Source organism: Macadamia integrifolia, chromosome 8 (assembly GCF_013358625.1).
Source record: "Macadamia integrifolia cultivar HAES 741 chromosome 8, SCU_Mint_v3, whole genome shotgun sequence".
Taxonomy (NCBI): Eukaryota; Viridiplantae; Streptophyta; class Magnoliopsida; order Proteales; family Proteaceae; genus Macadamia; species Macadamia integrifolia.
In genome coordinates, this window is record NC_056564.1 from 7,556,145 (window position 1) to 7,569,274 (window position 13,130).

Consider the following 13,130-nt stretch of genomic DNA (forward strand, 5'->3'; position numbering starts at 1 on the left):
CTTGCATTCGAAAAGAGGGGCAATATCGTCACAGAAAGAACTTTTACTCTTTTGTTTTTTTGTGCAAAAAAGAACCTTTATCCATACTCGAGAGAGAGAGGAGTGACATAGGACAGGACGGGAATAGAAATAACTATATAAGTCATCGGATCGGTTACCTATCCGGATCGGCCGATACGGATCACTTAGGTAAATCGCTTAAAATGGGGGAAAAATGGGATTCACGCAGAAAACCTACCTCCCACCTCCATGATCGTTTTCTCCCTCTTTGCTCCTCAAATCTGCAAAAACTTGGAAAATTTCTTCGTTTTTAAGTTAAAAAAACACTCGATCGCTCGTCTCAAGTCTTCACAGTGGACTCTGAAACCCAAAGATCTATCAATCCATCAAATAAGGTTTGTTTGGTCTTTAGTTTCTGTTTGTTCTTCTCCTTGTAAATCTTTAATTCTATTTGTTCTTTCTCCCCATTTGCAAATCTTTCACTTTCTGATCGTGAATCCCACTGGGTTTCGGTTTTTTGAAGCAGGTAATTTGGTTCCGCCATCAATTTGTCAGGGTTTAATAGTTAACCCCCATTTTGCAGCCTCGGTGAAGTATCTGTGATAGAAAAAGTCAATGTGGCAGACCTGGATCTGAAACTCTTCTCCTATTCGGGTCCTGGAAAAAGCTTTAGGTTCGATTACGTTCTGTTTTAACCCTCACTATTTTTCAGGTTTTTTTTCGGTATTGGCCGAAACCGATCCCGATCCCGATCCCGATCCCGATCCCCATCCCCCCAATCCCGATTCGATACCCAAATATCTAAATCCCTCTTGCGTATTTTAGTACTAGGCAGTTGCGTTTCATTTTACCGCCAAAGTTCACAAATACTTAAGGGCGTTAACCCTTTTCCCGCCTCTCAGCTCGATACTAAGAAAGCCTCGACTCAGATGGGAAACTAGACGGTAACCTCGACGGTCGAAGTTTTCTCAAGGGAAATCTCTCGTTGCTGGGGAGAAGCATCAGAGCTTCGGATCTTAATTTAACCAAATTTCCTGTTGAATTTTCGTTCAGGTAAGACCGTTTCTTTTTTCTGTTTGGGTAAATCCAATTCTTACGTGTGGTTATGCACTTATGCCGGTAGCAATCCATTGATGTTTCTGTTTGTACTGTGTTCGATGATGGCTTGCTGACAATGTTCTTCTTCTTCTTATGTTATCAACCCACGCTACTTAGTTGTACTCGTTAGATATTGAATCCAGTGGATGTTGTAAGCATATTGCCCTACTATGTTGGTTTTTAATGCTTGCAAGCTTAAGTTCATTTCTCTATGTAATTAGTGGTAAATGCCCTCTCTTTTTTGTTCGAAATTTGGGATTTTTGTTTTGTATTTTGTTGTTGAATGATTTCCAAACGATGGTTTTCATGATGTTTTCTAGATAAAAAACTGGTTGTGATTAATCCTTCTGGAGTTTCTTAATACCATCATTGACACGAAAATATGTGGATAGACATGATGGATTTCTCCCTTTCTTTGAATATTCTTGCTCAATTTTGTAGATCAACTAGCTATACCAATACTCTGTTTTCCTCCAGACATGATAATATCTTTGTTATTGTTATCTAGACTGATAGGTTCGTGTTGTAGTGTAGAATCCCTTTTTTTTTTTTTTTTTTTTTTTTTTTTTTTCTTTTGAAGGTGGTTATAACTCTGGGAGTTTCAAATTCTGGAAAGTACCATATGAAAAATGCATTATGATAAAAAAAAGACTTGTCACTCCCACCCCCACCCCCACCCCCCCTCTGTCCTCTTCCCAAAAAAAAATTCCAACTGTAATGGTCTTAAGATCTTTTAAGTGAATGATTTGATTTATATCTCAGTATTTTCCTAATGTTCGTGAAGAAATATATTTTGCATGGTTGGAGTTCCAAATGGTTGTTAGTGGGTTTATCAACCCTACATTTAGTCTTATTTTTACTCACTGTTCTAACTCTCAAATCTTGGAGATTTTTTTTTTTTTTTTTTTTTTTTTTTTTTTTTGAGTGGGATAAGATATTGCTGGAGCCTGAGTGGATCTAGAATTTTTGCCCATAACTTGTTGGATCTCTTTTTCTTGGATACAGTTTATGTTTCTATGATTTTCTTTATCTAACATAAACGAAGTACTGATTATGAAAATACAGGCAACTAGTTTGTCAAGCTCATAGGCAAGTCCCAATTCTCTCTCTGACACCGCCAAGTCTTTAGAATTTGAGGTTGATTGTGAATTCCCACTTGCCCTTCTTGGTTTACAAATTCAATGCAACATAACATGCAGTCACTGTCATCTTCTGGCTTTCTTAAAGCACCATTTACTGAGCTTATCAGAAAGGCCGTTAAAAGTTAAACATCTCTGGAACATAAAAGATTGTAAAAAGCAGCCTCTGATCAAAGTGAATGTGCAATTTTCTCCATCATTTTTTCCTAATGACTTGATGTATTTTCTAGGATATGGATATATCTAGCCCTGCGGTATTTGTCAATGCAGAGTTGTTGCGCATGTATGTGGGACGGAAAGTTCGGACAGTGGTTCAAATAGTGCGAACTGATGGTGGGGTCATAATTGGGAGATCTGCAGATGAACAACAATTAGTCATAAAAGGCAGTCCACCACCTTTACCTCTGACAACTTTTGTTGAGGTTATTGGTATTGCTGACATTAACCAATCCATTAATGCAGAAACATGGACCAACTTTGGTGACACATTTGGTATAACTTTTATTCCCCTTCTACAATTCTTGCAAACCAACCTAGTTGCAAAATTTGAGTTACTCGGATGATTATACATTTTATTTTTATTTCATTTTGTTGATTAAATTGCCTTTGCCTTGCATCCAATGTGCTAAGTCTTCTTCATTCAGATTCATTCTTATTTATTAAAAGGGGGAAGTTGTTTAGTTTCAGCATTGTGAAAGATGCTTATTTATTATGTTGAACCAATATTAAAAGGTTCACGCTGGCCAACGTTAGGAATCTCCTATACCAGAAGATGACTTAATAGAATTTATACTGGCTATTTCCATTTGGTGCCTGTTTGAATGGTGTATTCCCACCCTTGTGGGATTTATCATTAGTTCTGGAATACCTTTATAGACAGTGTAGATGGTGAATTTATAATTAGTTGTTTGTATATTCTTTGGTCGTACTCCTCTGTCAGTTAGTCTGAGTTCTCTCTCTTTTCTTCAGATACCAATTCATTCAATCGGCTATGTGTACTTGCAAATGGGGAATTTAAAAGTTTGTTCCTCTAGGGAGATGCATCAAGATTATTGAAGATAGGATTGGCAAGCTAGGACCAGCTTCATCATCATCACAATACAACAGTGTACACTTTTAAGGGATTGAATCAACTACAATCTGTCCACTGGAGGCTTGGTTCAGTATCTAGTATAAACTTGTATGGTAACAGCAGTTTTGTTTGCTGCACTTTGAAATACAATAACCTTTGTTTCTTGGTACTGTGGGCATATTGTGTGGTTAAACTCCTGTTTTATCGAAGATCATTTGCCTAATGATTATGTGAACATTATTAAAGTTGCTCCATACTAGAAATTTTAATTCTATAGTTATCAATGCTTCATGATGATTTTGGCAATGATGCTTATTTAGTTGTAAATTCAAAGCAGAATTCAGCTAGGTATATTTCTAAGTGGATTTTTATTAGATCTAATGTTTTAAAACATCGTTAAATAGGAATGAATTTTAACTATAAACCTTTTGCGGGGGTTTTGAGGATGAAGGGAGAGGGATTTCCAAAGTTGGGGGAATGAAATGAGGAAAATGGGTACAAGTGAGATCTATTAAAGAGAAACTGTATTTTGAAGCAATTCAGCATTTTTTTATTATCATGGAATTAATCCCATCTTAATCTTTTAGCATTAGAGAGTGTTCCCTGCTTATTGCAATTAATAATATCTACCTTCTTCCAAAAAAACATAAAAAGAAAAAATCTTTGATATCCGTGATTAATAAGTATCTGATAATGCAGTTTGATTAAAAAAAAATCTTTATTTTCCTTGATTAATGTCTTTGTTTTCTCTTTTTCTTCTGAGAAATGAGTTCAGACATGCTACATGTTTGGATTGGTGATAAACAATGGGAGAGGGGAAAGAAAAATAAAGTTACAGCTACATCAGAGTTTCAATTTTTCTTTTAAATGTAGTGGGTGAGGCTAGTTTTCATCTCTTTGAAGTAGTAGGCTTATATATATATATATATTATATAAATATATACATGTAACTCTTTCCTTGGGGTTGGAGACATCCAAAGAGGGTTTTCCCTGTATACTCTATCTCGACGCATTATTGAAGTACTAAAACATTTAGCCAAGTAGTTATTCAATTTGACTATTTTATCTTCATTTTCACTGACTCTAGTCTTCGGAATATCATAATTGCTCCCTTTGATTGTCATTATTTTTAGGGCAAAAGTTGTTCCATGGTGGTGAGGCCCCTATGCCTAGAAATAAAGTGGAGCAAAATGATACCTCCACTGTTATTGATGCCCATGTGTGCCCCTTTGTTGGCCCTCTGCTCATGTAAAGACCGCGTAACTAAAGAGTATTCTTTTCCTTATTTTTTATGGGCAAAAAAGATGTAGGTCCGGCGAGGTAGATATGTAATACTATTCCTACATCCTCCCTCATTTTTACCACATGTATTTTAATCGGGCAAATCCAAATTATTGAATAGGAAGAAGAAACCATGCATAAGGCAAGTATCAATTTTGGGTCTAATTCAGTTGTTTGGCCACCTTAAATTGCATAATTTTCTTATTACTTCAATCTTCCAAATTTGTTCAAAGATTTTTTTGTTTTTCTCTTACCATTTTTATTTGCTTCTTGGGGCATTGGGTTCATAGTTGCACCTGCCATGCCTTTTTTTTTTTTTTTTTTTTTTGCTAGACTTGTGTCTGCTCATTGATTTTATTTTTTATCTTTGAATAGAAGGAAAAAATAACGCTCCTTGGTCACATGGATATTGCTCCAGTGCATTTGCCAATAGAAAAGCAAACGAAGGACCATCACATGGCCAAAATCAAAATCCATGCTACCATCCTCACTATATTTATGCATAATTTAATTTTCTTTACCTTTATTGTACTTCTAACCAAACAATTTTTCTTTTAAGATTTTAAGGAAGGGATCTTTATTATACATACTTCTTATTATTTTGATAGGGTAGATGTGGCTGATATTTATAGACAAGTATATCTCAAGGTCCTTGTGTCAAGATTCAAGCCAAATATAGTTGATCAAATAGTAAAATAAAGCTATGAACTTCTACAAGTGTATCAGTCTTTTCTCATTCTTGTTGCTTACTCTCTCTTTCTGATTTTGTCATGAGTCTCATGACAGGAGAGAATACTGATGCAGTGGCAATCGGACTTTTGATCGGGTTATGGGAGATTGTTTTGAAAGGATGGGAAATGGATAGTATTTTGACTGACCTAGAGGAACTTGATACTTTAATATCTATGCCATGGGCTACATTTGCTTGGAGAATGGAAATGGGTCATATCCTATCTAACATTCACTTTTTGTGTAAATAATAGTAAGGAAGTAGGTCTTTAGGTCTTTTGAAGCATTGGGCGCTAAAGGCCCTGAACACTAAGGGCCCATTTGATAACGTTTTTGTCTTTTCTATTTCAAAAAACGATAAAAACATAAATTTCCATTTCTAGAAACAGAAACGAAATTGAAGGTGTTTGATAAGTCATGTTTCTAGAAGTCGATAGTAACTAGTGAAAGAATGACCACTAGTTGTTTTGCGCGTTGTTGTTTCTTGAACCATAAATAGGTAGAAATTTCAATTTCTATTTCTAAAAGCAAGTGAAACGAAACAGTTTTATAAAACGCTTTTTGTTCCATTTATGCAATTTCTAGACATAAACACGTTTCTTGAAATGTTATCAAACGGGCCCTAAATGTAGGATTGTTAACTTTCTTATCTAATCCATCTTATTTCTTCAAAAAAAAAAAATAAATAAATAAAGCTATGTATTTCTTTTTCTCTTGGTAAATAAGTTTAAGAAAATCTAAGACCATGGGACTAATAGCTGAAAATACAAAGATGCATGGTTGAGAAGAGTCTATTATTTTAAAGAATTTATCTCGATGACCAAACTTTTCCTAGAGAGATTAGTCGAATCATTAGGAAAGATAAAACTAGGTGATCGATTTTTTAAATATAATTTTCTACTTTTGGGCTTTTGGTTTTGCCATGAGAGTATGAGTTCTTCTGTCATTTGTGTTGGGTAAGATGGTTATGTCACCCCTTGTTTTCAATAATATTTCAGGGGCTCCCCTTGATCCCAAATAAATATATGTTCAAAAAATGTTAGTATCAGAATGCGAAAAACGTCCGATGGCCAATACGACTTTTACATATTGGTATCGGTTTCGGGACCGGTTGGTATCCGGTTAACTTTTGTTTAATTTTTGAAAACGAATTACTCACTACACGTGATTCATGGTGGTGGCAAACTCGTAATAGTGAAGAAAACCTCAGTGCATTCAGTTTACCATAATGCCCTTACGCCAGCCCCGGTTCCCAAGACCCAATAAATATATTAACCTTGGTTTGAGTGTCGTGTCGACGCCCGACTTCGAAACCCTAACTTGTTTCTAGGGTTTGCTTTGTTACAGAAAGGGTCTTTTACCTTCCTAAGATATTTTCCTCGAAGCTTTGCCCTTCCGAATCAAATCCTGCAAGCATTGCTCTGGTAATTTTCTTCTCTCCCTAGCTCTCTCACCAAGCTTTCTTCTCAATTCAGCGATCATATCTTAATACGTGCTTAGCGATTTCTTGGGATAGATATCTTTTTCGTTATTTTCGCGTCCCACCTGATTTATCGTATTCTCCATTTGCATAGTTCTGTGTAAGAATAGCTTCCTGCTACTTGCTCCGATTGTTTTAGTTGTTATTACTTATTAGGAAGAACTTGAAATCGTTCCGTGATATGAATCAGTTGGTACTCGTGGAAGAATTGGTTGTGTTTCATTGGTTTTGATTGCTTTTAGTCGTAGAGGATATGGACTCATAAACACTTAACGTTATTTGATTGACTACGACTCTAAGGAAAATATGAAATTCGACCAATTACAACAATCTGCATTTCAGAACATGGATTAAGATGATACTTATGGATGATTTTCTTGATAAAAGCACCATTTCAAAATATAGGGTCAGGAATGTAGGAAGAAATTTAATTGAAACTCTGTCAAAGAAAATATAAGTTGTAGGCATATAACTTGATGTGACTTCAGTGCTAATAAATGAAGCTATTGCCCATTAGTTTTTAACTTATTGTTCATTGAAAACTAGGATTAAACCTTTGATGGAAGAATATGGTTTCTAAGATATATATATATATATATATATATATGTAATACATTATCTTCTCTTATTATTATTATTTTTTTTTAATATCAATTGTGATCTGTGTAAAGTAATTCCTCTTTGAACTACACTTCAAGGATCTTAATAGGAATAAGGATATTAGGATCATAGGATGAGAGTATTGTACGTATAGATATGGAAGTTGTTCATAAGTCAACCTATTGTTTTGCATTCCCAACTCGGGTAAAGCAAAAGAAAAGGTTAGACACGAACTTTTGCGGTGGTTGGAAGATTTCTCCTTCAATACTGCCCCTTTGTAGGGTACTTTGAATATAGCATGAGTGATGTTCAAACTAAAATTATTGTTTCTTTGGTGTCATGTGCGGTGTGTACCCCTATTTATGTATTCATATTTCAGATTTTTCCTTTTTATTTCATGGTAAAACAAGATTATACCAATGCCATAAAATCATAAACTTAGCTGCATTGAACTTCTCTTATATATTTGTAGTAAAGTGGCAACTAATTGCTGATTGTTATTAAGAGTGTGTTTATGTGTTTGGGAAGCTCTCTCATGTTCCTGTTGTTGAGTCAATAAAATTATTTCAAATTAGTCCTTTATTTCTTTTTTAAATTGTTGATTTGATATTTATTTCTTATACTGCTGCTTTTTGTTTCTTCTCCCCTTTTTTTTTCTCTTGTGAAAAAATGCATTGTTCCGGAATTTTGATATTTAATTGACTGGCCAGAATTTGTTTGGCAGTTGCCTGGTATCTAAATTTCGAGATATTCATTTCTTATTTTTTTTGCACCTGTTGAGCATTATCATCCTCTTGATTATCATTCAGACATCTCTTGCCTATCTCTATTAGTGCTCTTACTACTGTTATCACCCCTTTACTAGAAATCTTTCACTGAAATTCCTTGGATCCATTTCTCATGGCATGGGTAAAATTGAGTTTCTTACTCTGCTACTCCTTTTGGCCTTTCGTTTTGTTTCCACCTATCCATATTTGTATACTTCCTTTTGCAAATGCTTCTGCCTTCCTTGCTTCCTTCACAGTTGTCTTGCAAACCTATCTAGTTAGATACATAAGATGCCAAGGGCGAAAGCAAATGCTGCAGCAACTCAAAGGCCAGTTGAAGCCGAAAAGCCAGATGAACATGAAGAACGAGTAGATCTTGATGGAGATAATGATACTGAGGAGGCAATGGAGGAGGAGGTTGAGTACGAAGAGGTAGAGGAAGAAGAAGAAGAAGTGGAAGAGGTAGAAGAGGAAGAAGAGGAAGAAGAAGAAGAGGAGGAGGAGGAGGAAGAAGAGGAGGAAGAGGCTACCGTTGCTAATGGATCTGATGCACGGGCAAGCTCCAGTGGTGATGAGGAGATGAAAACTACCAAGGCCTTGGATGAGGATGAAATAAAAAAACATGCTGAACTTCTTGCTCTTCCTCCTCATGGCTCTGAAGTGTATATTGGTAGTATTCCTCATGATGCGACCGAGGAGGATTTGAGGAGCTTTTTTGAGCCCATTGGAGAAGTCACTGAGGTAAGATCTTTGGTTCGTTATGATAGTGTTATGTTGATATAATCTATGGTGAACTGATTGCATTGATATTTGCATAACAGGTTAGGCTAATGAAAGATAAAGATTCAGGGGAGAATAAGGGCTATGCTTTTGTGACCTTCAGAACCAAAGAATTGGCTTCCAACGCCATTGAGGAGCTGAATAACAAAGAATTGAAGGTACTAGAGCCCGATTGTTATGTTCTGTTGTGCAACTTTTATTCTGACAGCTTCTTTCTGAGTTAGTTTTAATATCACCATTTGTTGTATTGTCACTCTCTCAAGTATGAGTCTTTCCTCTTTTTTGGGTACTGATTCTGGGGGACTGCTGAAATCGAAGAGGAATAAGTTGTGCATACCACTGTTGTTTGATCTAACTTTAATGTAGGGTTTTCTTGTTGACAGCAATATCATAGAATTATCCTCTCAATTTTTTTATAATATTTAATTTAAAGGTCCTGTAAGCAGGAAAAGTGTCAATATGCTATGGCCAACAAGTCCAGTGAAGGAGAATACATATACATATATATATATATATATATTGTGCGTGGGATTTTTTGGTTCCATGGCTTGCTTACTGAATTTCACTTCATATAGCAAATTTTAGTTCTGTTTATTTAATTATTGTATACCCTATTGTGGAAGCGAGCAAGGTAAATAGGCATCACTTGAGGTTTGAAGATTCTTTTGTATCAATGAGGCTGCCACATACCTTATTCTGTGGCTTTTCCAGTGATATCTGGCGTTTCAACTGAAGGTTGTATTAGTTCTCAATTTTATTTGTTCTTTCTTTTAACTTCCAGGGAAGGAAGATAAAGTGTTCAACGTCTCAAGCAAAGCATCGCCTATTCATTGGTAATGTTCCTAAAAGCTGGATGGAGGAGGATCTTAGAAAGATAGTGACAGAGATCGGTCCTGGAATTAATTCGGTGGAGCTGCTGAAGGTTAATGCTTTTGTTGTGTACTTGTCACCCTTTTTTTTGTGATTTAAAATGCTAATTGAATGATCCAACTTAAAAATATTAAAACATTATGGTTAAACCATCCTTACAATTCCAATGTTTTATAAGGTCCTGATGGTCTGATCTCAAATCAGATTGTACCACAGCGTTTTTCCATTATTTGACTGATGGGTTTGATGCATGATAAAAATTCACCCCCACCCAAAAAAAAAAAAGGAGCACTATGTTTGAACTGTATCCTTCCAATTAGAATCTTTTGATGGATCTTGAAGCTTGGGCCATTTTTTCATCAACTGTTTGCATCAGTTGATACCATTTGTATGTGGCAGTTTTTAAACACTAGAGACTGTACAGGTAGATTCCCTGAACATTCGGAACCTTGGGTGAAATTTACACTTTCTTTTGTTGTACATCATTTTTTGGAGCTGTATGTCTATTATTACTAGTGATTCTGGTCGTGATGTATTGAATTTAAGACTTGTTCTTTTATTTGTTTGTAATTGCAGGATCCACAGAACTCCAGCCGTAACCGTGGCTTTGCTTTCATTGAATATTATAACCATGCTTGTGCTGAATATTCAAGGCAGAAGATGTCAAACTCAAAATTTAAGCTAGATAGTAATGTTCCAACTGTGAGTTGGGCTGACCCTAAGAATGAGTCTGCTTCTTCTTCACAGGTACTCCTTTCATATATGGCTTGTCTGTCTCACTGGAATAGTTGATGGTTGTTTATTAGGACCATGCCTACCACTGATCTTAGAATTTGCTAAGGATTCATGGAATAATGATAGATCTTATGGTTATCATCATCTCATTGAATATTCTCCTAGAGACGAATGTTGTAGATTAAAAAAAGTTTTTATTTTTTTTTATTTTTTTTATTTTGTATTAATGCAGTAGAGTCGTCATAGTGGGCTAATTCTCGAATTGAATAGAATAGGCCCTTTTAACTCAGCAGTCGAGTTATGCCATGGTAAGGCTTTTGAGTTTATTAGACCAATAAATTGCTTACTTTTTCCATGAAACTCCAGTCTTGGTCTTCATTTTCAGCAGAGGATATAGATATTTTTTGAAAGAAATAAGATGAACTCCAATGCCTCCACGTGTAGTCAATCATCATCAAGATACAGGAGTCAAATTTCCTGGTTCTTGCTTTTTTGGGATTGGGTTTGTTCCCCAATTAAATGAGGAGTCTGTTCTTCTCTTCAAGTTGGCTTAGTCTATTGTTTTTCATATAGGTGAAGGCAGTATATGTGAAGAATTTGCCAAAGAACATAACACAGGATAAGCTAAGGGAACTATTCGAATACCATGGAGAGATTACAAAAGTAGTGCTGCCACCTGCAAAGTCTGGACAGGAAAAGAGCAGATTTGGTTTTGTTCATTTTGCTGAGAGGTCAAGTGCCATGAAGGCACTGAACAACACAGAGAAATATGAAATAGATGGTGATACCCTCATATTTTACCTGCTTCCCCCTGCCCCACCCAAACCAAAGAAAAGGAAAAAATTGTGGCCTTATAAATGATGATGTGTTTATCCTCATCAACAGGACAAGTGCTGGAGTGTTCTCTTGCAAAACCACAATCAGATCGAAAGGCTGATGGAGGAGTGAATTCACAAAAAGCAGCTTTGCTTCCAACCTATCCACCTCGTGTTGGTTATGGTTTGGTTGGGGGTCCCTATGGTGCGCTTGGTGCTGGGTATGGTACTGCAGGATTTGCACAGGTGACATGCCTCTTTGCCCAACAATTAGTGTGTTCCCCTGTCCCATCCCCCCCCCCCCCTTTTTTTTTTGTCTTTTCACTCTCCATACATCTTGAACTCCACCCAAAAGTTACTTGTTAGCTTATTTATGATGATGCACTTGTTGAACAATAAACCGTTGGATGGTTGAAATGCTCTTGGATCTTCTTATTGCTATTCTGATACTGTTTTTCTCTTGCAGCCTTTGATTTATGGCAGGGGACCTACTCCTGCTGGCATGGCGATGATGCCAATGCTTTTGCCTGATGGACGGATTGGATATGTCCTGTAAGCACAAATTTCAAGTCCTCCAATTCACATCCTTTACTGCTCCATGAATAAATGCATCTTTGGTAGCTCCTATATTCTGGACAATGGGACATTGCCAGATGCAGAAAGCTAGACAAACTTTGACTGGTACAATGTGGACAGTGGAACTGATTCCCATGGTTTACAGTCTTTCCCCACCAATATTTGAAATCCACAAGTCATTTGATCATGTGCTGAAAAAGCAATGCATTTTCTGATATGATTGCCTGTGGATTTGAAAACCTTGGATTTCTCAAAAGTTTTGAACCATCCTACCGCAAGTAAGATGATTAGAAAGGGTTCAGACATCTGTTTGTGGAATTGGAGGTGCTCTGTGACTTTCAAGACATCTGTTTGTGGAATTGGAGGTGCTCTGTGACTTTCAGCTTCCTTAGCAAGGCCTAATTGACACTGTTTACCCTGGAAATTCTAAATTTTCATCAATAGCCAGTTTCTGTGCCAATTTCGAAATTCTTTGCTCAGTACATATTTCATAATCTGTTGTGTTCGCTCATTGCAGGCAACAGCCTGGAGCACAGCCGCACACCCCACCTGCTCAGCAGCAGAGAAACAGTGGCAGGAGTGGTGGAAGCTCAAGTGGTGGGAAGCAGAGTAGTGGTGATGGTGGCCGTGGGCGTAGATATCGGCCGTATTGATTTGATACGATGGGGGCTGTCTGGAAGGGTTGAGGAGTTTTTATTCCAATCGTAGGATGCAGCAACAGCTATGTTGGCAGGTGGTGGGGGTGGGGGAATGGGTTTTTTCTGGGTTGCTAGTGCCATTAGTGTAGGGGCACTGAACCATAAGATTGAATCTAACAAACCTGATCCATGTAGTACATTTTGTGAGCTCGATTATTACTTGCACCCCCATGAGGCCAAGTCATTAGCTGCTACAGCTTGTTATTTTTATTGTTAATTCATTTTTGTGTTGATACTGCCTGTGGGTTGGTTTCAAGGGGAAATTATTCTGCATGAATCCTACAAAATTACGGAAGAAATCGTATATTATACTCGGAAGTAGACTGAACCCCAAAAACATTTGGTAATCGACATTAAATATACTTGTGTGGACAATGGTTGGATGTTGTGATGCCCCAAAGCACAATATTGATGATGTATCAATTGGAAAATATTTTGTTGGGTTTGTGAATAATCAATACAAATTTATGAGACTAGAAAATGAGAAAAA

The 13,130-nt window shown here is 36.6% G+C and overlaps 2 protein-coding genes across 7 annotated transcripts; both read left to right on the forward strand.

Annotated features, from left to right (window-relative positions):
• Window positions 1–179: 179 nt before the first annotated feature.
• Window positions 180–3,600, forward strand: LOC122086480 (replication protein A 14 kDa subunit B-like). 2 transcript variants are annotated; one of them, XM_042655293.1, is made up of 5 exons: window positions 180–395; window positions 527–673; window positions 903–1,053; window positions 2,468–2,729; window positions 3,207–3,600. In XM_042655293.1, exons 4-5 carry the CDS (start codon window positions 2,471–2,473, stop codon window positions 3,269–3,271), a joined length of 324 nt encoding a protein of 107 aa, XP_042511227.1. In that variant the 5' UTR covers window positions 180–395; window positions 527–673; window positions 903–1,053; window positions 2,468–2,470; the 3' UTR covers window positions 3,272–3,600. The 2 variants fall into 2 exon arrangements, with proteins under 2 accessions (XP_042511227.1, XP_042511225.1); XM_042655291.1 differs by having other exon boundaries at window positions 527–1,053.
• Window positions 3,601–6,615: 3,015 nt separating this feature from the next.
• Window positions 6,616–12,880, forward strand: LOC122086953 (heterogeneous nuclear ribonucleoprotein Q). 5 transcript variants are annotated; one of them, XM_042655879.1, is made up of 9 exons: window positions 6,616–6,743; window positions 8,110–8,907; window positions 8,988–9,104; window positions 9,728–9,868; window positions 10,393–10,563; window positions 11,125–11,332; window positions 11,437–11,612; window positions 11,833–11,918; window positions 12,460–12,880. In XM_042655879.1, the coding sequence occupies exons 2-9, from the start codon at window positions 8,458–8,460 to the stop codon at window positions 12,593–12,595; spliced, it is 1,485 nt and encodes a 494-aa protein (XP_042511813.1). In that variant the 5' UTR covers window positions 6,616–6,743; window positions 8,110–8,457; the 3' UTR covers window positions 12,596–12,880. The 5 variants fall into 5 exon arrangements, with proteins under 5 accessions (XP_042511813.1, XP_042511815.1, XP_042511812.1 ...); XM_042655881.1 differs by having other exon boundaries at window positions 8,124–8,907; XM_042655878.1 differs by having other exon boundaries at window positions 8,424–8,907.
• Window positions 12,881–13,130: the final 250 nt, after the last annotated feature.

Coding starts and splice junctions, on each gene's coding strand:
- LOC122086953 (XM_042655879.1), top strand. CDS start 8,458: ATGCCAAGGGCGAAAGCAAATGCTGCAGCAACTCAAAGGCCAGTTGAA. Junction 8,908..8,987: donor CCATTGGAGAAGTCACTGAG/GTAAGATCTTTG, acceptor TTTGCATAACAG/GTTAGGCTAATGAAAGATAA. Junction 9,105..9,727: donor TGAATAACAAAGAATTGAAG/GTACTAGAGCCC, acceptor TTTAACTTCCAG/GGAAGGAAGATAAAGTGTTC.
- LOC122086480 (XM_042655291.1), top strand. CDS start 2,471: ATGGATATATCTAGCCCTGCGGTATTTGTCAATGCAGAGTTGTTGCGC. Junction 2,730..3,206: donor CAACTTTGGTGACACATTTG/GTATAACTTTTA, acceptor TCTTTTCTTCAG/ATACCAATTCATTCAATCGG.